The sequence below is a fragment of the Centrocercus urophasianus genome, unplaced genomic scaffold, assembly GCF_019232065.1.
Source record: "Centrocercus urophasianus isolate 14NV4802_14NV808 unplaced genomic scaffold, USGS_Curo_1.0 seq_29, whole genome shotgun sequence".
Lineage (NCBI taxonomy): Eukaryota > Metazoa > Chordata > Aves > Galliformes > Phasianidae > Centrocercus > Centrocercus urophasianus.
The window spans coordinates 9,347,537-9,374,314 of record NW_024884855.1 but is presented as its reverse complement, the minus strand read 5'-3'; the positions used below and the strand labels follow the sequence as shown (position 1 = coordinate 9,374,314).

At 55.5% G+C, this 26,778-nt stretch overlaps 1 protein-coding gene across 1 annotated transcript in view; it reads right to left on the bottom strand.

Annotated features, from left to right (window-relative positions):
* TNRC18 (trinucleotide repeat containing 18) overlaps nt 1-26,778 on the bottom strand; it is a 45,030-nt gene that overhangs the window by 17,622 nt on the left and 630 nt on the right. The window contains exons 2-16 of the mRNA XM_042828181.1: nt 26,624-26,773; nt 17,910-18,035; nt 15,386-17,191; nt 13,101-13,203; nt 12,803-13,008; nt 12,484-12,630; nt 11,863-12,047; nt 10,647-11,070; nt 9,191-10,138; nt 8,411-8,583; nt 7,585-7,721; nt 6,981-7,109; nt 5,061-5,235; nt 3,633-3,996; nt 878-1,159 (exon numbers count right to left, since the gene is read on the bottom strand). Of these exons, the coding sequence (XP_042684115.1) occupies nt 878-1,159; nt 3,633-3,996; nt 5,061-5,235; nt 6,981-7,109; nt 7,585-7,721; nt 8,411-8,583; nt 9,191-10,138; nt 10,647-11,070; nt 11,863-12,047; nt 12,484-12,630; nt 12,803-13,008; nt 13,101-13,203; nt 15,386-17,191; nt 17,910-18,035; nt 26,624-26,773 (5,355 nt within the window). The remainder of the gene's footprint in view (nt 1-877; nt 1,160-3,632; nt 3,997-5,060; nt 5,236-6,980; nt 7,110-7,584; nt 7,722-8,410; nt 8,584-9,190; nt 10,139-10,646; nt 11,071-11,862; nt 12,048-12,483; nt 12,631-12,802; nt 13,009-13,100; nt 13,204-15,385; nt 17,192-17,909; nt 18,036-26,623; nt 26,774-26,778) is intronic.

Sequence of the window (26,778 nt, the reverse complement as noted above, 5' to 3'; positions counted from 1 at the left end):
GCCTGCCTTGAGAGCCTAACAACACAAGAAAACAGCTGTAAAAAAGAATAAAACATAAAACAGATGAGCAAAATAAAACCAAACTAAAAGGAGTGGAGGTGGGAGAGAGGCCTTGATTTGGACAAAGGCAGCGAGTGACAACTGCTAGCAGGGATATTTGAATAATAGAGAGTACCCAGACTAGGTTAATTCCAGTTCTACTCATGGGGAGTGGGAGCAGGAGAGGGATGCAGAGCAGGATGGAGTGAAGCGGCAACCTAATCGCCTGCTAAGAGACACAGCAAGAGAGACAAGTACACAGGTTTAGTTAAAAATGAACTCGATATGTTTAATAAAGCTTGGTATACCAAATCGCAGTACAAACATCAAGTCACACGGCCACACAACAGTATCCCGGCAGTAAAAAAAAGGATAATAATGAAAAGTAAAGGAATGCAACTGAAAAAGGGGAGGAAAAGCAAAAAAAAAAAGCCCCTTCCAAGCCTCTTCAAGGCCCATGCCAAAATAAAATAATGAGAGATAAAATAATAATAATAGTAATAAAAAGAATATAATGGTGGTGGTGGCAGCAAGGAAGAAAGCGAGGGAGAAACTGAAGGGAGGAAGGGAACAGGAAAGTCGGGAGAGGTGAACTCTAAAACCCAGTCGGTATAAAAGCTCTAAAAGAGCCAGTCGGTCATAATATCACAACGATACAGGTACAGAAAGATAAAAAATAACCGTCGGGCTGATACAGCAGGCTACGCTGCCAAGAACAAAGATGGCCGCCCTGGCTGCGACCATCAAAATGGCTGACCCCGGCCTGAGGGGCCCCGCTCGCCCCCCGCCCGCCCCGCGCAGACACGGTGCAGGGGTGCATTTGCTATAAGCTAGTAACCTTGATCGAACGAGTCCTCCGAGGAGTCGCTGAAGGAAGATCCCGCCTCGGCCTCGCGCAGCAGCAGGCAGAAGGGCTGCTTGCGGCCCGCCGCCGCCTTGGCTTTCAGCGGCCGCCCGGCCGCCACACCGCGCGGGGCCGCCTTGGGGCCGCCGGCCGCCCGGCCGCCCTTCCTGGCCGCTGTGCTGTAGAGGCCGGGCGGCCGCGGCTTGGGGGCAGAGGGGGGCTGCGCCGGCCACTCGTCCCTCAGGGATCCCTCCTCCTCCTCCTCCGAGTCCGTATCTGCAGTCAGAGCGGGTGGGAACAGCATTACCTCAGGGAACGGGGTTTGGCTGCGTTTCAGAGGGGACAGAGGGCTGTTCTGTGTGTCTGTGGGTGAAGGGGTTTTGCACCCACAGGGGCTGCGCGTCGCCCTGTCCTTCCTGCCAGGCCTCCGTCACGAGGCTCAGCTGGGGGCCGAATAAACACAGACATACACACCTCCTTTTTTCTGTTGGAAATAAACACTCTCCATCTAGATCCAGCGATCCTTTCTGCCTTGCGGCAGGACCCAAGTCCTGTCCTCGGCTCAGGAACGGAAAGCTGAGACAGGCCTTTCCGCCGTGAAGACAGCCACCAACGGTGCAGCGATGCCAACGACCGGCCGATCAACCCGCTCTGTCCTCTGACTTTATCTGACTTCATCCCATTTCTACACAAACTGGCTCTCTTGAACGGTTTCTGACACAGCCAGAGCAACCGCAGCTGCTAAGGGGCAACACGTCCAACTCCAAACACACCACCCCTGACACTCAGCAGTACATAGCGCACCGAAACAGAACAGTGACCAAGCTCCTTGGCCCACAAACCCATTTTACCAAGCTGCAGGCAGTGAGTTTTATACAACAATCCTCTCCAGTGTCAGATGAGTGCAGCAGAAACCTATGGTGCCCCTGGATGTGATAGAAGCAGGTTTGAAGTGTCACATCCCACTCACAAATGCACATTAACTCCGTAACATTATGGACACGGACCTTTCTAGCACGCAGGCAGCAGCAGATGCTCTCCAGCGTCAGCCCCAGTAGCACATCACTGCCCATCTCCATTGTGTCAGTTGTGGAGAGGAAAGAACAAGGGGTGGCAGCTTAGGAGGCCCGAAGTCCAAATACACAGAAGATCGGATGAACCTCGCTTCCATTAGCATGGATGGGTTGGATGGCATGGAACAGGGTACTCAGCTCACCCTCCAGATCCGTGCCTGAGGTTTTCAGGACACCAGCCAGAGAACCGTGAGGTCAGGAGGAGGCACAAGCATTTGGCACCAGTCCCACTCTCCTCCACAAGAGCAGCCCACCCGTCACAGGAGGTGCTGCCATATGCTCAACCTGCCTCTCCAAATCCACCACGCTCGAGTGACCAAATGACTGCCTGAGGTCCCTATCCTTGAACTTGGCACACAGATGAAAGAACACGGATCAAAGCTGAGCCATTCCAGAGCCGGCTCCTCAGTAACAGTAACCCTCCTGCTCTGAGATACATGCGGTGACAGGGGCACAGTCCTACATTAGGAGACTTCCTGGAAAGGAGAGGATTTGGACAGCAGCTCTCTTGCTCTTCTGGGTCCAGGAAGGAGATTTTCATCTTCAAATCACAGCACCAAGTGCAGGAATACAGTGAAAGCTCCTCCCAGCAAGGGGCTGTGCCTCCCCTCTAACCCTGCTTACCTCCCCAGCAGCTCCACAGCTCCCAGCTGAGGAGCCCTGGGTCTTTTCCTGGGACTGAAGTACACTGAAGAGCAGCACTACGGGGTGGTTTGTAAAGCACAACCAGTCAAAAGCTGTGTTCAAGTCCAGTGAACACAATGGCTCCTATTTTGCCACGTAAATGGTTGTTTTCATGCCAAACATCTGTTTGTGTGGAGTCACTACCTCATCATCTTCCCCATTAGTGAGATTTCTAAACTGGTCTTGTACTGCTGCCACATACATTCGTTATGCATATGAATACCCCGTAAGATCTTTAACGTTGGACTTAATTAGCTGCAACAAAGGACAAGATGTGTAAGTAAGTGAGCTACCAGGCCTCAGACCATAAAACTTCAAGTCCTGCACATGCTTTTCTGCTCCACTGTCTGCCTGTGCCATTAAAGACTCTTCCGTGCCTGGTCCTACGTCTTCCTAATGCTACCTGCAATTCAGATTTTTCTTTCTGTAATGGTGTCTGCAGGAATCTTTATCTTGGGTGCACTTTGGGCACACCAGTAAGTAGGATGCCATGAAGCAGACTGTACACAGCCCCCCAGGAATCAAGCCACAATACTGCAGAAAGGCAGCACGATCCTTCAGACATCAATTTTCCCTGCAGACTATGCCTTTCCTACCTGCCTCCACAGCTTAACCCCACCCAACTCACCAAGTTGTCTCTACTGACCACTTCCTAAGGAGAGGCAGTGAGAACTCATCTGGCAGCTAGATGGAGAGTGTCTACTCGCAATGAAAGCAAGGACATGATTTTACTTCTTCTCCCCCAGGGACAATCAGAACAACACAGGCCAGGAAGGGACACAGCAACGTCTGCTCCCTCTCCGATGGGGCAAGTTGGGTGGACATCTTACGCTCAGCCCAAAGATGCAGCAGCATGGATTAGCCAAGGAGAAGTCACCTTCAGCCCACGAGCAAAACCAGACCCATCTCCAAGACAAGAGGTCAGAAACCCCCTGCCACAAGCCCACACAACAGGTTTCACCACAACAAGAGATAAATGAGGGATTACTTACTATAGGAGTAGCTGCTAACTTCAGATATTGCTGGTGAATGAGAAACCTTCAGCTGATTTTTGACTTTTAATCCCACCTCCATCTTCTTCATTTTGGCAGCCACTTTGTTTTTACCTTCCTTGGTGGATTTCAAGGACAGGCCCAGGTTTTTGGACAAGCTCTTCTTCTCCTCCTTACTTGGCAGAGCCTCATGAGAAGGGAGGAACCTGCTGCCACCTCCACCAGCTTTCAGCTTCCCCCCAGAGCTGTCAGCAAACTTGAAGGGGGATTTGAGTTTGTCTTGTTTGGTGAGCGACAGGGCCTTGTCGAGCTTGCTGGCCAGCTGTTCCTGATCCGATGGTACTTTCTTTTTCTTAAGTTTTAACTGTCAATGTGAAAGGAAGGGATGCAGGTGAATACAAAGCAGGTATCACAGCAGACCCCAGGATTTTTAACTACCCTCACTTCAGTCTCTTGTGCTTGTCAATTAATAACGCCTCAACAGGAAGATCCTCGCTCCCATCGTGGTGCTAGGCTAGGGAGAAAGACAGTAGCAAATGGTGCAGCTTCACCTTCATAAAGTAACATATAATCTCAAAGATAACTCAGAAGAACTGAGCTTTCTTCCAAAAGAAATATATTCACAAATTAACGTAGCTTGGAATTCTTTTCTTCTCAACATTTCCTGTTTTTTAGGATTTGTTTGGGTTTGGTTTACAAGCTGTTCTCTAGATCACAGGGATTGTAAATCTTCTTTACCCCAAATTCCAGCCAAATAAATACATATTTCCATACAAGCAACCAGCTACACTGGCAGAGATGCCAAAAACACCCAAACACCGCTCAGCAAGAGCATTAGCACCACTGCATTACGGCCAGGGCTGTTACATTCTTTTTCCATATTTTCTTGCACTTTGAAAAAAAGTAAATTTACTTTACATGTGTTAAAAACTAGATAACAGCAGCTGTAACTCAGTGCTTTGCCTCTATGCATTCTGGATTTCATCAGCAGCTTAAAGCTCCAGTAATTATCTCACTGCTTCATTAGGAGCAAAGGAAGACCCTGCATTTAAAATATTGAGACTGCACTCTGTTCTTCTCTCGCCTCAAAAAGTCAGTCACCCACCTCTGCCTCAGCAGCCAGAGCAGTAACACAACCACTGCTTTGGATTCTGAGCTAGTTCAACACTGCAATGCTCTGGCTGGCTCGAAGGTGCTCGCCCCTCTGCTGATTACCAGAAAGGCCCAACCTCCATCAGCCAACATTAGCTTCTGCAAACACCCCTCTGCTGCACAGAGCCCTTCCATGAGGAGCTGCTGAACACACGTGAACTGAGAACAGATGCTGAAAGATCAGGAGGAGTTATTCAAAGTAAGCCAACACCAGGCAAAGTGGGAAAAAGATCTGCTTTTGGCCTGTGGCTCCGCATTCCCCACGAGGGCACTGACCTCGTTTGAGAAGCTGGGAGCAGCATCGTGTTCTTCCCAGCTCTGGTTCCTCCCTTTCATCTTGCCACTGCTGCTCTCCACATCGTCATCCTCCTCTGGCAGGGCCCCTTTGTGCCTCTTCTTCATGCCCTCGCCAGTCTCAGAGTCTTCAGAGAGCAACAAGGACTTGCTTAGTCTGCAAGCCAAGCACAGGATGGGTCAAGGTGGGGGGCTTTCCTCCCTGTGATCCCCATCAAGCTCAAAAGTGAGGTAAAATGCCTCCTAGAACAATGGGGATCCTCAGTGGGAGCCAAGTCCACTGTGAAGCAACAGCAGTTTGGACACAGTGAGGGCCTGACTCTCGTTTTCCACCAAAGAGGAGAGGCAGGGAGCCCTTCTTGGATACCAGCACACAAATCGGAGACCCACAGGATGGTCTCTGAAAGGAAGTGTTTGGGGTCTTGAGTAACAGCCACCGAAAAAGCACCCAACTCAGTACAGCTCAGCAAGAGGAAGGTTAGGCAGTTGAACTGGCTGCGGTGGTTTTATCCCCCTTCTTTCACGGTCACTAGGTGCAGAGGGAGTCCTGAGGCCCAGGGATGTGCTGCCATGCCTGGCACCAGGATGCTCAGCCTGATCAAGGAGGGTGTAAGGGCCGCATGGAGGGACATGGCACCGTGGGGACCAGCTTGCACAAAGGGCAGGCCATCCGCTTTACAAGCCTGGCCCACTGCAAGTGACATTTGCAGACTGTGTTTTTGGTCTCTCTCCAGGATTTGTGGGGAAAGGAAAGGGTAAATACGTAACAATAAAATAATAATAACATGAGACTAGATGCATGTCCTTCACTGCTCCCCAGCTGCCTCCATTAACTATTTGATGGATGCTGAGATCATTCAACACCTAAAGATCTCTACCAAGCCTCCACTGAAAGCTCTCACTGCCACCTCCTTCACACTAAGCCTGCTGGCCCATATCACACGGCTACCACAAAGCCAATGACAGTCTCTAGGCACTTCCCCTCCCCTCTGTCCTCCCTGATGACCGCTGTACTCAGCTAAAACAACAACTCCTGCCCCGGACACTGAAGGTGCACCTCCACCTCTCAGACCAGGTCACTCCTGCCATTCCTACAACACAAGGATGTGCATACCAACACGCTCAATGCATGCACACATGCACAGCTTCAGCCACCTCTGGATGCCTCCAGCCTGCTCAGCCATCCGAACACGAGGAGCAAAACAGAGCCACCGAGAGGACAGATCTTCAGAAGCACGCAGTCAGTGGGAGCTGGGCACCTGAATCTGACTGAAAAGGATATTTGCAAAAAATACACACTGAATGGGGAGGCAGCTTGGAGATGCCCTCCCCTTGGAGAGGCTTAGCCATCTAAGGATGGTCAGATGGCCAATTGAGATCCAGGTATCCAAACAAGATCGGCTGGACTTGTGCAAGAGAAAAAAAGGAGAAAAGAGGATGACCCAGACACTGGAAAGAGAGAGGCCAGGCCAAACCAACTCCCACTGATGAGAGGAACAGGAGGTGAAGACAAGAAATGCGGCAGAAAGGCCCGAGAAAACGGAAAACCTGGACCAGCCCTATCCTTCCAGCTTTTGACATCAGCATCCCTGCCATGAGCTCTACAGCACCCTCCTGCTCTGTCCTCCTGAACGGGCACAAGGACACGCTCCTGACTCCGAGTGCTCAACACCACTCCACTCTGCCTGTCCTACCCACAGCCAACATGCAGACACATGGGCTGGCATCGCCTTCCCACCGTGAGGCCGTGCTGATGTCGAAAGCTTCCACACCACTGATGTGAGACCGTCCTCCCTGACCATCGCCGCGGCGAGACCCCGCTGCATCCGAGATGCTTTCCCCAAGTACGACCCTGTGCAGCGACCCTGCCATTTTCCCATCTTCCCCAAATTCCAGCCTTACTTTCCACTCTTGCTGTCACTCTTCCCTCTCTCCTTAATGGGCGACAGAGCGCTTGATCCAAGTTTCCTCTTCCTGGGCCTTCCAGGGCCTCTTCTCGCCAAGCTTCTACTTTTCTCGTCATGCTTTTCCCTTTAAAAAAACCACACGCTTCACTGTTAACCAAGGCAACAAAACAAAAACAAAACAAAAGGAAAAAAAATAGCAAAGAAAAAAAATCAAATTTTGCAACCAAAAAGCAAACCAAACAGGGAAAAAAATAACAAAGCAAATAAATCCAAAAAGAAGAAAAAAGGAAAAAAAAAAAAAAAAAAAAAAAGAAAGCAAGCAAGAACGGGAGCCAACCCAGAACCTTCGCCTGTCACCGAACTGCTAAACTGAGCTGCTGAAGCCAAGGATGTCTCTAACAATGGTCTCCCAGCTGAGTTCACCAGTGATGGGGGGTGTGTCACATAGCCTAGGAGTGTGTTGTGCAAAGCTCTGGCGAGCCGTACCACGAGGAGAGGAGACAGGGAGAGATGGAAGGCTGTTTTCTCTCCTGGACCGAGAGGCAGTGGTAGGTGCCCAGCTGGAAAAGAGAAGACCAAGTGCACAGCCTGCCACTTACTCGGAGTCCCTGCGCCTCTGCAGCTTCACCAGCTCCCGCTGCTTCTCCTTGTAGCGCCGCTGCAGCTCCGCCAGCCTCATCCTGTAGTCCAGCTCCATTGCATCCATGTTCTCGATGGCTGATTTGATAGAGTACATCTGGGGGGAGGAGACAAGAGGGGTAGAGAAGGTCAGGGCACGTCCTGCTCCCCATTCTAGACTGCGGAGCCTTTGCAGTGCATCCTGGCATGACACCCTGTGTGCTGATACCGGAGCAGAGCGCTCTTGCCCCCATGAAGCACAGCCCAGGAGTGACATGGGAACAAAACCAGCCAAGCAAAGATGCTTGGTGGCTGGGCACGGCTCCATCTCTAAGAAGGAGCAACCTCCCTGGGAAGTAACCTGCGGAGTGAAATACACCCATGGAGTCTCCTCTCCCTTATTTAAAAACACAGATCAAAATATTCCTGGAACACTTACTTGCTGGGTACAAAATAACTCCTCAGTGTCTCCTATGGGAAAGAGTCAGGAAAGAAAAAGAAAGGAAAAACCCTGCAGCCACTATCTTTACTTATTCTCCCCACCAAAGCAGTAACATAGGAGTTCCTGCTGGCTTTGTATTACAAGCACCACTTCCAGGGCTAGGGAGAGTCCCACTGAGATCAATGGTGTTGATTCACAAACAAGAGAGAGAGCTGAAACGCATCACGCCAACTCATGTGCCGTTAGGAACACGGAGGGAAGTTCTGCCCAATGCAAAAGGGTGGCAAACAGTGACTGGGAGGGCAAGCAGTGGTGAGCGGATGCACCGTGGCTTTTCAGGCCCAGCCACGCTGAGAGCTACTTACGGGCTCATCTTTCTTCTGCATCCAGCTGTACTTTTTGTTAGGATTCAGCTCTCGAGGCAGCCGGATGGTTTTCAGACTTTCCATAAAGGGGGTGGAAAGTACTTCCATGAGCATGTGGGTGCTGGCAGCCAGCAAACTCTCCAGCGTTGGCCGGACAGGGAAACTCTCTGAACCTGCTGGGAAGAACATTAAAAAAAGCTAGAGGTTGATCCTGTGATTCTATCCCTCTGGTGGGCACTCATCCCTTCTCAATCCATGACAGCTCAAGCAGTCTCTGGGATATCCCAACCCCCACTTGAGATCTCCCGTTGTACCCCGCCACGCTGCAGCTTGCAGCTCCCACCACGTCTCATCTCAGGAAGTTACTGAAGGTGAGATCCTTTCAGGACCTGCCAAGCTCTTGGAAAGCATCATCTGGAGCTCCCGGGGCCTCCTGCGCCAAGCCCCGACAGACTGCAGGCTCAGCCCCTGCCAGAAGGGTGTTACCCTGGCAGCTCTCAGCAAGTGGGGCTCCATTTCCACTATGCATACCACGAACTGTCTAGACATGGGGAGGGCCTTTGGAAGAGGGGAGCAGCCCAGGTGCCACGTGCAGCTCAGCCTGCTACAACAAAAACTCTTCCTCAAGCCCCTCCAAAGTGCCCTCCGAAGTTTGGGGCATCACTCCTGAAGTTTGGGGCTGCAAGAGACCTCAGCTGGGTCTCTGCTCCTCTGTCCATGCAGAACACAAGCAGACCTGACTCAACCCAAGGCCTGCCAGACCTCGCTCCCATCACTTACTTTGCATTTCTTGCTTCCGTTTCTCAAGCTCCATCTCCGCAATTTCACTCAGCAAAGTGATCCCTTGCAGGAAGGAGTGCTCCAAGGCCTGGTCAGGTAACACCTCCATCTGCATCTGGGATGGAGCGACACCGGCAGTAGTCAACAAAGAACAAGCCTGAGGCATTTCCGTGGCAGCCACCAAAGCGTTCATCCCCGCCAGCGGGTCGCCCGGCTTGATGTCCAGAGTCGGGATTTGGCAAGAGATTGCCTCATCTGGGTACGAGGGCATCTCTGGCCCCTGCTCACCCTCCTCAGAGGGCAGGCTGGGAAACTCCCTGCCCCGGGGCACATCAGCACCCTGCAGATCCATGGCTACAGAGGCCTCTTCCTGCTGGGGAGTCAAGTCCATCTCCGGTGTCTCGCCCTCTGTGCGCACTAGCGAGCTGTCGTAGTCCATGTGCACTGAGCAGGTTTCTGCTCCGCCCTCAGCCTCTGCCTGAACCTCGTCTTCCACCTGGCAAGCCACAACCTGGTAAGGAGGTGGGCAGCTCTGGAGGTCTTCCTGGTCCTGTTCCATAGCACCCAAGGCTTCTCCTTGATGCAACAGCAAATTGCAGCTGTCCACATTCTGCACTGGGACAGCCGCAGTGGTGGCGATGTTCAGAGCCCCCATGTCCTGCTCGCAGATGCTCTCTTGGCTTTCCTCCATCTGCACTTCCGATTTCACCCTCTCTTCCAACGACTCCTCTTCTGCTGCTGTTGGGATGGGTTCCAGCATTTTGGACGGAGACAGGTGGATGGGTTTGACTTCAGGGGAAAGCTCCATGTGCTCAGAGCCTTCGGCAGGCAGCGGGACATCGGGAGCCAGGCCATCTGCATCAGCCGCTGCGGTGGGCTGGAGGAGGTAGGGGTAGTGTCTGCCGAAGGAGGGAGGCAAGGACTGGAATGGATATCCTGGGGGGATCTCTGCAAGACATCGGAAGGGACAGGCTGTGTAACGGCAAGGTCTCCAATGTGTCTTCCCTCATGGAGGCACAGGGATGGGTGCCCTTTGCTTCTGTCAGTTCATAGCCCTTCCTACTCTCACAGAGTGGCTACCTGAGCATCCCTCTTCTGGCCAAGCCACCAGCCTGTGTCTCAGGCTGCAGCACCAGAAATGTCCCTTCTGCATATCTCCAGCAACTACAGTGGGATCTGCATCCTGCATTCATCTTCCCATAGAGATTTCAGCTCTGGAGGAACCAACCCAGGCTCAACCCAAGGGAAAAACAGAGCCCACAGCACCAGGTGCCCCTAGAACCCAGGCAACGATCCCAGCCAACCACAGCACTCTGCTGCCTGCCTCTCCCCTGCCTTTTACAGAGGCGCAACGTGGTTTTCTTTAGGGAAAGGGATGGAAGCAGGAAAGAGCTGAGGAGAAAAAGGGAGGCAGGCACAAACACAATGGGACTCTGTCAAAGCAGGGCTTTCTTACCTTGGAACAAGGCCTGAAACGGACCAGCAGCCTCTTTTTCCAATTCCAGGTCTTTCTTCTCCACAGACTCGGGTGCCTCTTCCTTTGGAGGGATGGCAGGGGCAGGGGGTGGAGAGGCGGGGGGCGGGCTGGAGGGGTGGGAGCTGGGGGTGGCAGGGTAGGAGTAGGCTGGCTGCGAAGGTGGCTCCTCCATCTTTTGGATCACCTCAGCTTTGAGCACAGACACGGGTGAGGCCCTGGGAGAGAGGGGAGGTGGACTCACAGCCTTGCTGTAGGATGTGGAGGCGCTGGGCGACAGCACGGGCGGCTTTCGGTGTACCAGTCCTGGGGCAGAGGAGGACAGGCCCGATTTGGCACTGTCCAGGCTCCTTTTCGTCACCTTCTCTTCCATATCTGCACGCTGCTCGTTTGCCTTCAACCTCTCCTGCGATAAGAACAGAGCAAAACTCAGCACATCCCCACCTGCTCCTGAAGAGCAGCACACATCTACCACCAAGTGAAACCAAATCTTTATCCAACACCAACTGGAATTAAACATGCTACCAACTGCAACACCATTTTAAGGCCAATGTGACAGCGTGGGATGCTGATCCTAAACTAACACCTCCCAGGCAGATGCGTGCTGGGACAGAGAAGGGTTAAAGTGCTCAGAGGTAGGAAAGGTCTCCCGGACCTGAATGAAGACCTGATAGGAAGCACTGGCAGAAGCAGATGTAGATTCCTCTGGGACTCATCATAGGCTTATAATAGCCTTTTTTATGAAGTTCCAGATCCAGGAGTCATGGGAAGGGTGTCTCAGCTTTCAAATGCAACCCAAAAAAAAAGCGGTTTCTATTTCTAAGCCTTCAGCTTGGCAAGCACAAATATAAAGCTAAGGCCTATAAACAGATGACCACTACAAAAATTAACTGGGTGCAAAACACACCCAAATGAAACCTAACGGTTGCCAAAACCTTCTGGTGAATGGGAGCTGGCTTTAAGGACCCAGAGCAATCTCTGCCAGCACTGCAGCTGCTCCTCCAAGCCACTGCAGGAGGTCTGCCTGGAGGTGAGCATGGATGAAAGCACTCAATAAGCAGAGCCATCCCTAGGGAAGGAATCACAGCCATGCCATGGAGCACCTCTCCTGACACCACTCAGGCCCTTCTACAACAAACCCCCCAGACAGCCCAACTTTGGGCTTTCACCTCTAAGCCAGATGCTCTCCAGGACGTACCACGAGCTGAGCGCTCCGCTGGAGCTCCATGGCGTGTGCTGCTTGCTGCTGCAGGATGTACAGCTCGTGCTGCCGCAGCAGCTGCTGATGGGAGAGGAGCTGGAGCTGGTGAGCGTGCTGCAGGGAGCTCCGGGTCGGGGGGTACATGGCAGGCCACAGCGGGGGAGCCCGGTCCATCAGCTCCGCTGCAAAACAAGCACGGTTAGAGGATTAAGGGTTGCTCAGGGCAAGGGTCTCTAACCCAATTCCACGGTGAGAGGACACCAAACATCAAGCCGTGCAAAAACGCTACCAGAAATGCAAAGGGGAAAGCATGTTGTCTTTCTCCCCCACTTGTGGGGCCATCTGACTTGCTGTGCTCTCTCTCAGCCTTGGCTTGCCCACCCTTGGTTGATCCCAAGGGCAAATTCTCCTAACCATGGCAGCAAACTCTGTGGGGTTCTCTACGGGGTGAGAAACCAGTGCTGCAGACAACACATCTTCATTTCCAAAATGCAGCGTAACAAGAAGAGAGCCCACGGCCACCTAGAGCTGTGGTTTCTGCTCCCCCTGGATACGACATTCCCATTGAGCCAACTCCAAAGCCACTTCCCCTCCTCAGGGCCATGCTCGTGTCCTTACCAAAGTGCGGCAAGTGCTCACTGGGGATAACGACAAGTTGCCCCGACTGCGGGTCTCTGGCAAACTGGTAGGCAGAAGGGAGGGCGCCTCCCATGGCAGGGGGGAAGCCTGGAGTCATGCCCTGGTGCAGGGATGGGTGGCCAAGTCCTGGAAGAAGAAACACCACGATCACAACCGAAGGGATGCACGCAACAAGTCATCTGCTGTTTGCTGGCTCCAAAACAACCGCGTTCCCATGTGGTCAGAGAGCAGCCTCCCCGGGCGCTCAGCAGTGCGTTGCATTGCTGTGGGCGCCCTGGGGTGCCTCTAGGGCACTCACCGTAGGGGTGGCCGGCCAGCCACATGGAGGGGCTGCCAGTTCGGGGGAGCCAGGGGTGCGCTGCCAAGTGCGAAGCCGGGTCTGTGGACCAGCGCCCGGAGCCCGCCAAGGCCGGACCTCCCGTCACCATCAGGTTGGAGTTCAAACCGTTCGTGGCGCAGCTGGAGGGGTGGATCCGAGCGAAATCCACCAGCTCTTTGCTCTCTCTGGTCATGAGGGAGGCAAGGGAGAGAATGAGAGGGTCTGAGTGCCACAGGAGGACGGGAACACAAGCGCACAGGGCAGGCACAACGCTCACCTGAGCAGCTTCTCCTGGTCCCGCTCCAGCCGCCCTGCCAGGAGGTGGCTGTCCCGGTGACGGCTCCTCTCGTCCCCGCAGTCATCTTCAGAGCGGCTGTGCCCTAAGACACAAACCAGCGCCGTCACAGAGGAGAAGCTTGGAAAAGCTGCCTGCCCAAAGCATCGAGTTCAAGGCGCGGAGGACAGAGCAGGGCTGTCTGCACGGCCCCATTCTTGCTAAGAGGGGTTCCTGGAAGCATCACCCCCTTGGAAGGAGGCAGCTAAACCCCTGCACCAAACCACACGGCTGTGCTCTGCGCATCCCAGGGGAGATCTGAGCCACCTGAGGAGGCTCCTTACGCCCTCACAAACTGGGAGCACTGGGTGCACTCTGAAGTCCTGTCCTCCTGCAGACGCTCACAAAAACATCAGGCTCCATTCTGCAATCCAGTCTCTTAGAGGGAATCTGCACTCTCTTGCCAAACCATGCAACAGGAAAGGGTCTGGTGAAGGGAGGGTACATATGGCAGATGAGGGCAGGGATCCAAAACAAGGGCTGGCTGTTGGGCTGAGAGACAGCTCCTCCAGATCACAACAGCTCCCACAAGCACAGCCTGGCAGGGGAGGCAACAACCTGCACAGCAGCAAACACTGAGACACTTACCCTTGCCAGCCCTGCCACTTCTATTTATCTAAAACCTCCAGCTATCTGACTTCAGATATGGTTTTCTGCAGCTTTATCCCTAACTACCTTTTTACACATGCATTTTTTCCCACATTTCCCTGCTGTCCCCATCCATGTTACAGTTGGGTGATCCCTAAATCCCAGCCCTGGCGTCTGGGCAAGGCTTGGGCACAAGGACACCCCCTAACAGCCAGTCCACCCAGCTGACAAGCAGCTTTTTGAAGGAGGGCCCCGCTGTGTATTTCCTCAAACCCAGACAGCCTGTGGTTTTTATGCTGTCAGGTCTCCAATTCCCTCAGCCTCTACTGTCAGAAGGAATGCAGCAACAAGACAACAACTCTCCCAGCTCCTCTCCCTGGGCTCCTTCCAAGGGCTGCAGGCAGCAAGCAAAGATGCTCTCAACACTGGCACACACCTCTCCCTCCCAGAGGACCTTCCAAGGTCAGCAGCTGCCCCTCATCTCCCCCCCTGTTCCCACTACCTGCGAGCTGCTACTCCCAGCCAGCTCCACCATCCTCTTCTCATCCACACACACACACACACACACACACACACACACACACACACACGCTTTCTAATCTGTGCCATTCCTCCCCAGCCCTGCTAATGGGACGCTCCTTCAGCACAGACCGACGATTGTTCGGATGGTGAATGATCATTCTGTCCATATATACGAACATGACGCACAGACCGCATAGAGAAATTCAATCAGTTATGCACAGAGGAAAGGCTCAGGTCCGTTTCCCTGACAACCAATGCCCGGCACTAAATACTTGCATTTTACTTGCCAAATACTACAGATTAGCCCACTAAAGCCTGCTTTCTCCTTCTTAAAAGGTCTAAACATTCAAGCACTGTCCACTCAGCGCGAGCAAGCTAATGTTATTAGACGAAGATCTCCCGGCACACAAAGGGGGGGGGCAGCATTTGGGGGGCGAGAGGAGGAGAAAAGCAGTCTTGTTTTCTGTCTGAAAGCCAACTGCATTGCTTAGCAACAGGCCAGAATTCAGCCCTTGTTTGCAGCCTTTTAGTTGGGCTCAGTAAATTGCATTTAACATGAGTTGGGAGGGTCTGGACGATGGAAAGGCAGAACAAGCAGAGCCCTGTGCTGCCCACATCCCCAGGCGGCTCCCAAGGACGAAGGGAGGTGACAGGAACGGGGAGATTTGGGGTTTCTGATGCTCCCTGCACTTATGGGGGTCGAAGCAGTGGAAAGGAGCTGTGCCGGGAGGTGAACAGAGAAGGGAAATGCGGTGCTGGCAATGGGTTCCCTTCCTCCCCACTGCTCACATGGGTGGCTGAGCTCCCAAGCCCTCTGGGAGCCCCTGAGAGGCTCTGGGCTTTGGCTCAGTGTGGCTGCAGCTGATGGCCCATGGCAGAACAAAACTGCACAGAGCACAGTCCCACCAGAGTCGGAGCAGTGCAGCTGCAACCACACCCCCAGGGCGAGCACAGGACTGTAAGGAAGAGTCCTCACTTTGCCAATGTTTACGACAAGAACTTGGCTGGGAACGTGAGGCAAAGGGAGCTGAGAACAACCAACGCAGCCCACGCCACGCGGCAGCTCTAACTGCTGCAGATCCGTACAGAAAGCCCCAGGACAGGCGTGGAGAACCCACCTTTGATGCTGCTGAGAGACAGCGAGCGATCCCGGTCCGCCAGGCTGGGCGCCAGCTTGCTGCTGCTACTGCTGCTGCTGTTGTCTTTCTGCCGGGCCACGGCCACAGCGATGCCGACGGGCAGGTGCCTCACCTCCACCTCCCCCTGTGAGCCGATGCTCTCACGGCCGAAGGATTTGGCACTCTCGGGTCTCTCAGGGTCCCTCTTCAGCTGCTTGGCCGGCTGCTGCGTCAGCAGCTGCTGCACTTTGGAGGTGCCCAGCTGCGATGAGTCCAACTTCATGTTGCCCAAGCCGCCGAAGGGGCTCTTCTTGCCACAGCTCTGCCGGGACGCCGTCTCCTTGGCAAAGCTGCCGCTGTACTTGATGAGGCTCTGCATGGCCGAGCCTTCGCTGTGGGAGGTGGGGTGCAGGACGTCGGCAGCCCCCCGCGAGCCCACCACCGAAGAACGCGGCAAGCCGCTGGGGTCCAGGTAGACCTTCTTGGCCTCCTCCTCCGCCCGGGTGACGTGGTTGTGCTGCGCGGCCAGCACCGCCATCTGTGTGGTGGCGAAGTTGCCCATCTCGAAGGGTTTCCACTTCTGCTCGGGGGGCTTCAGCTGGCTGTGGTCCAGGTGCTGCCGAGAGGAGTCCAAAGTGCCGTAAACCTTTGTCGTTTCTTTGGAGCTGGATCTCTGGAAGCGCTCTCGCTCGCAGGGACGATGTTCCGCTTCCGGACTCGACTTCAGCAAGTCCTTGGAGGCCAGGAACTCCCTGCTCTCCGGAGAGCCCAGCCCCGGCCGGTTGAGGAAGGGCTCCGACGCAACCTGTCTCTTCAGAGCCATGGAGTTGGCCCTGATCACCGAACCCTTCTCCCTCAGGACCTCCATCCTTTTGGCATCGCCGTGGCAAGAGAAGTCCTGGGAGAGGAGCGCGCGGGAGGCGTCAGCGAGGCAGCGCTCCGGGGGCGACTGCAGCACGCCGGCCTTGCCCAGCTCCTTCTCCTTGGCCTTGTTGTCGCGGGCCTGCGAGGCGATCTGGATGGGCCCGCTCCTCTCGTCGTAGGCCTCGACCGAAGGCACGAAGGTGGGGGCGATGACTTTGTGCTCCCTTCCCAGCTCCTTGGCCGGCGGGAAGATGGTGTACACGCTGGAATGGACGGGTTGAGGGGGGAAGGTGGCGGCGGGCGCCATTTTGCCCGGCTGCGAGGGATGCGGGGAGGGACAGCTGCAGGAGACGTGCAGAGCACCCACGGAGGGCAGCAGGGTCTCGCCCCGCTTCAGCCGCTCGGCATGGGCATGTGCGGAAGGCCTCACGTTCTCGTCGTGCCGCGCGGGGTCCTTGGCGCAGCGGTCCTGCTCGGCGCCCAGCACCTTCAGCACGGGATCCCCGCCGCCGTTGCAGTTGCTGAGGGACGAGCTCTGCAGCGGGTTCTTGGATTTCGCCTCCCCGCCGCCCCCGCCCCGACTTGGCACGTGCTCAGCCAGAAAGGGTGACAGGCGCTCGCCCGCCTTTGCCGCCTTCTCCACCACGCTCACTTTCCGCTCGCCGTCGGGCTTGGTGTCCTGCGTCAGGTCTACCACGCTGCGGGGCCGCGGCTCCTCCTTCGGCCTGCCCTCCTTCTTGGTGAAGGGCAGGGAGAGCTCAGTCCTGCAGCCCCTCTCCTTCCCGCCGGGGTCTTTCAGGCTCTCCTTTGAGCTCTTGTGCAGCTGTCCCAGCTCCTTCTCTCTCAGCAGGGCGCTCGCCGTGTGGCCGCCCGCACTCCTCGCGAGGGGCGGCTGCGGGTGCAAGGCCGACTGAGCTGCGTGGCTGGACAGGTAGAACCCATCTGCAAAGCAAAAGCAAACAGGATGACAGCAGCCTCCCACCCCTTCAGTCCCACACAGGCAAAACCACAGAATCATTACTGTTACTTCTAAGATCCTCCGTGACACCAAACCGCGTCCCCCAGCGCCACATCCAGCACCTCCAGAGACACCGACCCCACCACTCCTGGGCAGCAACGTCAGTGCATCACCGCTACTTCAGAGATGAAATGGTTCCTAATACCCAACCTGATCCTCTCCTGAAACAGCTCGAGGCCATCACCTCTTATCCTGTCACTGTTACCTGGGAACAGAGGTGAAGTCCCACCTCTCCACAACCTCTTTTCAGGGAGCTGGAAAGAGCAATGAGGTCCCCTCTGAGCCCCTCTTCTGTGGTCTGAACAATTCCAGCTCCTCCACCCACCTCCCGTAACACTTATGCTCCAGACACAGTCCAGGGCCTCAAGTCTTTATTTACTGAGGAGACCAGGTTGTGAGGATGACCAGGCGGGGATCTCCAGGTTGTGAAACAACCCCAAATTCACACTGATGCAACAGCAAACAGGGGCTGCAAGGATGGACCTGGCCAGGTTCCCCACAGCAGTGCCACATTCCAGACTTCGGTATTGCTTAGACTGAGGGATGTTATCATTCAGGAATGCCACAACGCCCAGCAGCTCCAGTTGCTGAGCCACCCCCAAAGGAGGGGCTGGGGGGAAGGACAAGCAGGGATGCTCTCACCTTTCTGCGACTCGAAGAGGCTGTGCTGACCCAGCTGGGCCAGCAGCGGGCTGCCAGCACTGGGGGGCTCAAGGTGGCTCAGGGGAATGTAGGACGGGTAGAGCCCATTAGGCAGATGGGAAAAGCCTGCAGGAAGATGGAAACAGAAGAGGGAAACATGTTTCAGCCCAAGCAGAGTGCAGTCTGTTGAAGCTGTTGGTCCCCTGCATGCCAGCAGTGGGGACACGTGGCAGTGCACGGCACTGAGCACCGCTCAGGTCTCCCATGCACAGCAGTACCCCATAGAGCACCCACTGGTGAGCTGCAAACCCACGCTGTGCCCACACAGCCCATCCCAACACTGGGTACCAGCTTTTGGGAGAAGCATGAGCACACCACCCCCATCAGCTGGCACAAAACAGCACCACACCTATCCAAAACAGCACCTTATCCTAGGGGACGGCGATCCTGAGCTGAAAGCTGCCAGACCACCCATCAGCTGGTAAGAGAACAGCGTGCTCCCAGGTCTGGTTTTTGTCCTGGACACCAAGAGAGCCCCAGCATCTTCATGGAAATCATAAGCAGCAGCATTTCATAAATGAATAGTCATAATAAAATTGGGAATCAAGCGAGCTCTTGGCTGCAGGAAGCAATTCTTCTGCAACACTGCCACCAAACGGCACCCGGCAAGGCTGCAAATCCAGCACTGCATGCCGCCCCGAGAACGGGCAGAAGGGGAAGCAGCTCCCCAGTTGGTGTCAACATTTACAAACTGCATAAAACCCATCAGGAGAGTCTGAAGGAGCCAGTGGAGCCCTCTGGAAGCTTCCCTTCAGATCCCATCAACAACAAACCACCCCAAAGTCCTACAATCTCATTGAAAGCAAACAGGCAATAATGACCTGAGAAAGCTTCGGGGATTCAGCTGGATCCACACAAAACCACACCAAAACCAGGAGAGAGAAGTTCAGCCCCTGAAGCTTCACGTGGGGCACCATCTGTGAGAGCCAGTCAATACTGCACATTATTTAGACAGCCTCATCTGTACCAGCAACACCATTTGCTAAGTGCAAGAGGAGAAGCTGCTGGGCTGCATTTGCCCATCCATCCCCTGCCAAAGCCTTCCAGGAGATGAACCCAACGCGAACACAACCCCCAGACAAACACCTGAGCAGCCCTTCCTCTGCACAGCCCTCTGGCTGCTCTAAGCCTCACACACACCCAAAACCTGCTGCCTGGCAGCCCCGGGCACGTCCTGCAGCAGCAGGCACGCAGCAGTGGCCACAGGCAAGCCGCTTCCTCCTTGCATCTCTGTGCCAGAAAGCGATGCCAAGGGGAGAAACTCGACCGCAGTGAGCAACGCACAGCTCACCCCAACCATGGGTTCCTGCCAAAGGGAAGGGAGGGGAGAAGGGGAAACCACAGCCGTGCGCCCGGGGACGGGGCAGTCGCTGAACCGGCACAAGATGCTCATTGCCCAGGGATGCGCCCAGGGGCTCGGCAGGCTGAGCCACGCTCCTGCAGCCTGCTGATGGAATGCGAGGCAGGCGTGGGGCGAGGAAGCCACGGGGAGGTGGGAGCAGCACCCTTGGGTATCCGATGCCTCCACACGCAGCCCATCTCCCCAGCGGTACAACATCCCCACGTTGCACAGGAGCCGCCAATGAAGGCATCGATCACTATCACCGAGGGCTGCTGTTGGAGCAACTTGGCGGGTACAGATGTGTCAACCCTGCTGAAAACGGCAGTGGAGGGGAAGAGGCAGAGCCCTGTGAGTCACCACCAAGCGGGCACAGGGCGATGGGGAGCTGAGATAGCAGCGACCGCAGCAACCACACGCCAGAGCCTCACTCGGGGGAGCACCGGCGGGGTGCAGCTCTGTGGGGAGTTCAGCCCCACGCTGCTCAGACTCCAACCACCCGGCAGCAGCACTAAGAAGCTGCATCCCCAAAGCGCCAGCAGTACTGTCCAGCTCTCCGATCCCCACTGTCAGCTGGGAGAGAAGCACCAGCCCTGAGCAGGGGGGATCAGGAGTGAAAGCCCTCTCTGCCCGAGAAGCCGCAGCCTCACCATCAGAAGGCTCTGGAAGAGGTGAAGTAATTCTCCCCCATGGGCCCATCCGTCCGTTATGGGTTTCTGCCAGTGATGAAATATTGCTAACCACCAACACGTCGCCCCCTCCCCCAGCATCGTGCCGTGATGCAAGGAGCTGCAGGCCATAAGGGCCCTGAGCCCAGTGCGCTCCTCAGGACCCCTCAGATCTGAGCCTACGATCGCTGCACATCCCTGATCCCACTGCCAGCAGCAGCACCCTGCTGGGGGAAACCCTTTGGGGAACCCTCTGCCCCACCTCCCTGCTGCATCCCACAGCAGCACGGCAGGGGCTGTTTCTCACACACACATCTGCAGCTCGCCAACAGCTGAGAGCCGGCAGCGCTGACGGCATAAATCTCAGCCACCTCCTCCCTGCGGTGACACCCGAGGCACCAGAGCTGGTCCGACTCCGTGCCACACATGAGATAGCAGTGCTGCGAGCCCCCAGGCGCTGACATCAAAGCCTTGCATCAGATGCACCCGGATCGCCGCACTGTGCCACTGAATCCATCCCCAACGCCCCAAACCCCAGCCCCATCGTGCCAGCTGCTCCTAAGACACATTTACAGCCTCTACTCTGCCTGTTCCCTGAAGGACTTGGGGCTCTCTCCCTCAGCCTGACCCCCACATCTCTCCCACCACCACGCCGCTTCCCTCCAGCTGCAAAACCACCCCTTTAAATCAAACACAAGCTCGCCACCAGCTTGGCACCCACGTCTATTGTTTCTTTTCACTTCGTTTTACCCCGCGTAGGAACCCCGCTGTCCAGGCTGTTTTATTTTGAAGCAGCTCTTGCTCAATATTTACTACTGCTGGCAGCAGCGTCAGCACCGCAGCACCAGGCAGACCCCCCCTCCCGCCAGTACCCAGTGCTCCCAGCACACGTCCCACCCAGCCCGGAGGACGTAGAGGGCAGGAGGCGTGAGCCAGGCTGCTGGCTGGGTTCTTTCTGGCCGTGAGTTTTACGAGAGCAGCTCTATAGGGAAGCAGCAGTGAGTTCCTGGGCAGCACGACGTGCTGCTGCGGCTCTCTGCCCGCCGGGGCTGGCAGCCCTAATGTGCTCGGGTGCATGCAGGCATGGCCATGCAGCCTGGGACATGCACAGCCAGCCCGGTCCCACGCACCCCATGTTAATCCCAAAGCATGAAAACAGTCCAGGCGGTGTCAACATTCCTGTGTCACCACCGCCGGTGACAGCAGCCCCCTGCCTGAAACCCCAGCTGCACCACACGCCTCCTATCTCCTGCTGAATTAAACCCAACACCCTGATGGGCACCTCCCCAAATCCACCCTCCAGCTCCACGTTCTGCGAGGCGCTGGATGGAAATTAAAAAATAACACCAAACTCAGATTCCTCCTCAGAATCCTCAAGAATGAAGCAACTGGATGCTAGAAAGCTGCCCTGCCCAGGATACCTCCCAGCCACCCGGCTGCCACCACTGCCCCACGAGCCCTGGGGACAGAGCTGTCTTGTACGGGGGACCTAAGGCCAGCACTGGTCCCACCGAGGATGTGCACGCATTATTTGCGTCCCTGCTAAGCAAAGAAATTTCACCCAATTCCTTCCTGTTATCCTCATTTTGTTTTGATTACTCAAAACCAGTGCAGAAGAAGCAAACCATCGAGTCTGGGCTCCTGCACAATTAACCCAGCAACACCCACATGTTCGTTACAGGAAAGCTCATTAGGCAGCACCAGGAGAGCCCCGGGCACCCGACGGGGGCCATTACTGCAGCACTGCACAGCACCGGCCCCACATCACCTGCCAGCAGCAATTCCAGCAGCTTCAGAGAGCTCCCAGAGCCACGAGCCATGCCCCGCAGGCAGCGCAGCCTATTTTCAGCCACAATGACTTCAGTCCAGGTCACCAGCAGGTTAAATGGGACCGTGCCACGTTATCCGCCCCTCCTTCCCACCCAGAAACCCAACACCGCTGCGAGCCGGGCAGCAGCCAGCCCTAAGCTGGGTGAGTGCCACCCGCACGCCGCTGTGGACAAGACGGAGCGCCGTGCTGCGCAGCGCTGCTGCTCCTGCAGGCAGACTGCAATCCCCTAAGCTGCTTTTCCTTAGGAACCCGGGCTCAAACGCGCCGTCTGTGCCCAGGCTCTCCCCCTTTCTCCCTTGTTCAGCCCCTTTTCCTTGCCCACATTCTCCCGAGCATCGCCCACGCCACCTTCCTGCTCCCCATCCCAACACCAGGAGATAAGCACAGAGGCAAACGCCACGGCGCTGTGATTTAATTCCCAATGAACAACGGTGCTAAGCCATACTCAAAGCCTTTGGACAGATTTCCAGCCTGGTCCCGATGCCGCAGAAGCACTACGTGGGTTTCCATCTACGTGCGCATACAATGAAACAACCACGCAGCCCACGAGCACCTTTTTCTCCTGTCTCTCAACACCATCCAGCCTGGGCAGGGCAGAGCACCGAGCCCTCAAGCCCTGCACACACAGGGCACCGGGCAGCACAGCACGGGCACCGCTCCATGCACACAGCTGACACCGCGGCACTGCAGCCAGCCAGAGCCGAATCCCTCCGAAACCCTTCCTCCCAAGCACGCCAGCCGCTTAATTTTATTGGATTTTTTTTTTTTTTTTTTTTTGTAATTAAAAGCAATTAAACCGAATGTATTGAAAGTATATTCAAAACCACAGGGGGTGGTGCTGGAAGGAACGGCAGCGGGGAGGGCAGCGATGGATGGAGCGAACCGCCATCCAGGCTCGGCGGCAGGGGAAGATGGATAGGGGCAGGAGCAGGGGATGCAGATCTGCTCACCACGTCTGCAGCAAGATTAATTCCCGGCCATTTCCATTCCTCCAACTGCTGCTGTGTCGGGAGCAGCACCGGGACCTTCCCACACCTCATCCTGGGGCAGGGCTTCCCCGGCACCAGGTCACTGGGGCTCTGCCAAGGAGCTCAGGGCTGAAGGCACGGCTCTGCAGCAGAGAATGGCTGCTAGGAGCCGGGCTAATGAAGCTGTGTTAATGAAGCACACCTCAGCAAACGCAGTGGGTCAGAGGCAGAGCCATGCACAGCTTCAGAAGGAGTCAGAACCCAAAAATACAGGAGGACGCTGCAGGACTTGGCTCCAGGAGAGCCCTTGTGCCCTCTGCAGCCCTACACCAAGCACTCGGGATGGAGCTGAGGGCGGCACGCAGCTCCTACAGGACAGAAATCCACCCCACCTTGGCAGACAGGCTCCCTTCACCAACACAAAACACAAGGTTGCAGAAAGACCCAAAAAACAACAACAAAATTCCCATCCCCCTCATTTTGTTCCCAGTGCAAACCCCAAGAGATCATTCCTGCCTCACTCCAAACCCCACAGACCCACAGCAGCAGCACCAAGCACCTCCCACAGCCCCGGGGCGAGCACCCCATTTCAGAGCCATAAACCACAGCAGAACTCCCCAGAAGCACGGCAGGGACCCACACCCTCAGCAGGGCTCTGCTGCTCTGCTACCATTCTCAGGACGGCTGCAGGAGGGCTTTGCTGGCACGGCAATGCTCCCTTGCAGGATGAGGCAGCGGGGGAGGGAGGGTATCCCGTCTATGCTGGAAAAACCCATGGCAGAGTCGGACCAGAGAAGCAGGAATGCCCTGATAAATCTCTGCGTTTCACTGTACAGACCCCAACACAGCTCCATGTTTCACTGCCTGCGCAGCCAGGGAAGCACACAAACACCAACACAGCGCAGCCACAAACCCAAGAAAGAGCACCCCGAGTCCACGGGGAACGCAGCTTTTTACTGTTATCACCACGCTCCGCTCCCGACTGCAGCCAACCATCCACAACCCCATCCCCACCAGCCTCCACCTCCCCCGGACACAGCGGCTGCCAAGAACAGCACGGAGGTGGGGTGGGGAAGGGACGGAGGTGACACCACCCCCTATGAGGACCGGGGACCGACCCCCTCCCCCTGCTCCATACACCGCATCCTCCTCCATCCGCAGCCCAAATCCCACTGCCCTCAGCCCATCCATGGGAAAACACCCCCTGTTCCAAGAAAATACCCCCAGCGATGCCCCCCTCAGTCCCGAGCCCCAGGCTGGGGGTTGCCTAAACAAAACATTTCTGCAGGTATTTATTTTAGGAGGGAGCTGGGACGGCTCCAACAGCCACGGATGGGGGGGGTCACAGCTGGGGCCAGAGCTGCTCTATTTAAAGGCTCTGGCTGCTGCCCGCCGCCCTTCGTCCCTTGCGCAAGGCTCCGTTCCAAAAACAACAACCCAAACTGCACAACAACAGCAGCGAAGAATAAGGAGAAACACACACAGACACCAACACCGAACCCATGGGTCCGGGATGCTGCGCTGTGCTGAAATAAAGATAAATCCCTGCGGCACAATGGGAGCGGGATGGGGGCTCGGCGCTTTCCTTCGGTGACAAAACTGCAGCTGTGCAAGCGGAGGGATGGAGGGGAAGGGCAGAAATAGGGACTGGGGGGGGGGGAATAACAAAAATAAATGCTATAGAAACAATCTGCCCGACGGCAAACTGACCAACATGCACAGCATGCATATGGAACACTGCAGATTGCCTTCTGCTGTATAGGAGGTGGGGGTGGAAACACGGTGCGAGAAGGCAGCTAAAATACTGATAAAAAGAGATTAAAAAGGAGTTAAAATGAAAGGCAAAAGAGAGGAAGCAGGCAGGGGTGCTGGAGTGCTGTGCAGCCCTTGGTTGGGCAATTCCACTGCAGATCTGGGCACCGCCGCCCAGCACTGCGCTCAGGGCACCGAGCTGATCGGTCCGGGCTATGGGAGAAAAGCAGAGGGCTGCGGTGGAGAAACGTGCTGCTCTGCTCAGCAGCTCACAGCAACCACCCTATGGTGGGGAGGGGGGAGAAAGGGGCAAAAATGGGAGGGAAACGGGGAAAAAGCGGGGGGGAAGGGAGAGGAAAAAAGGAAAAAAGGTGGGGAGAAAGAAAACGGACGGGGGACCGGAAAAAAGAGGGAGAAAAAAGGGAAAAAAAAAAAAAAAAAGAAGAAGAAGAAAATAAAAAGCAAAGCAAATCCATAGGGCAAAGTCCCACTGCACCGCAGAGCGGCAGCTCAGAAAGGGGAAAGTAGGAGACGGAGCCAACAGCCCACGGGGCAACAGCACAGGAAGCAGAGTGCTGGGGAAAAAAGGCAAAAAAAAATAAAATTAAAAAAAAAAAAAGGAGGGGAAAGAGGGTTTTTTTCTTTAAATGGATCGGTGGGTTGGGTGCCCGCAGATGGAGGACGAAAATACAAGAAAATAAAAATAATAACAGGAGGGAATAAGGGCAGCCGTATCCTCTTCCCTCTCCGCTTCCCCCGAATCCGCCCTGCATTCCCTGCTCTCTAAAGGACGGCCCCACAGCCAGGCAGGGATTTTCCACCCGTCTGAGATTTCCCAAATCCGTGCCATAACTCGCTGTGCACAAACGGCCGGCTGAGATTTTCCCCCACTCCCATCGTTTTCTTTTTTTGCATTCCCTGTTTGTTGGGTTGTTGGTTTTTTTATCCCCCTCCGCCCCAAGCAAAGCCTTGGGGAAATGCGGTGCACAGAGCAGAGCCCGAAACAACACACAGGGCATGGATGTGGGGCTGAGAACCACACGGAGTTGGGGCTGCAGAGCACAAACCTGGGGTTTACAGCACCGATATTCGGGATGGTGGAGCACGGATGTCTGGGCTTTAAACCAGCAATACGTGGGGCTTAAAACACAAATCCTTGACATTCTGGAGCACTCGTGTGTTAGATTAACAGCGTGGGTCTTTGGGCTCCAAAGCACGGATATTTGGGGCTCTAAAGCATGCATTTTTGGGACTCCAAAGCACACAGATCTGGGCTTGCAGGCACGTATGTGCTTGGCGCTGGGGAGCGCGCGGATCTGGGCTCTTAATACAGATCTTCAGGCTCCGAAGCACGGCTATTCGGGGCTCCAAAGCATGCACGTTTGGGGTTTCAAGCACAGATATTTATGGATTAAACCATCAGCATTTGGGACTCCAGAGTGCGTGCATCACGGATATAAAGCACGGATCTCTAGGACTCAGGAGCATGAATTTTTGGAGTTAAAAATGCAGATATTTGGGGCTTGAAAGCACGGGTATCTGGGGTTTAAACAGCGTCTGTGTGGGATTTAATGCATGAATATTTGGGACTCTGGAGCACGCACACAGGCTCAAGCAGCTCAGCTATTTGGGGTCTAAAGCTCATCTATTCGTGGCTCCCAAACACTGGGATCAGCAGTGCAGCATTGCGGGCGTTGGGGCTTTAAAGCACATCTGTCTGGGGTTTAAAGCCCAGCGATCCGGGCTCTAAAGCACCGATTTTTAGGGTCTAAAACACAGATAAAATGGCATTCAAAGCACGGATACGCAGTGCTGCGACCCGTGAATACTTGGGACTTGGGATCTGGGGTTTACAGCACGGAATTTGGGGCTTCAAAGCACAAGTGTCAGGGAATGGAGAGCGCGCACACACGGGCTCCACAACACGGGCATTTGGGGCTCGAGGAGCCTCTATTCGGGGCTCTAAAGCACGGAACGCTGGGGCTCGGGACCAAGCGCATTCGGGGTTTCAACGCACGGCTCTCGCTACGAGTCGGCTCTACAGCACGGCCAAAGCCTCGGCTCGCACAGCTCGCGGATCCGCCCGGCGCTCTTACCGGGGTGCGCGTGGAGGCCGATGCCGGACGCCAGGAACTTGCCGGGTTGCAGCGCTGCGGGCAGCCCCGCGGCCAGGGGCGCGGAGGGGGGCAGGCGGCCGGCGGCCAGGCGGTGCCCGTCCATGGGCAGCCCCGAAAGCAGCGGCGGGGGGGGG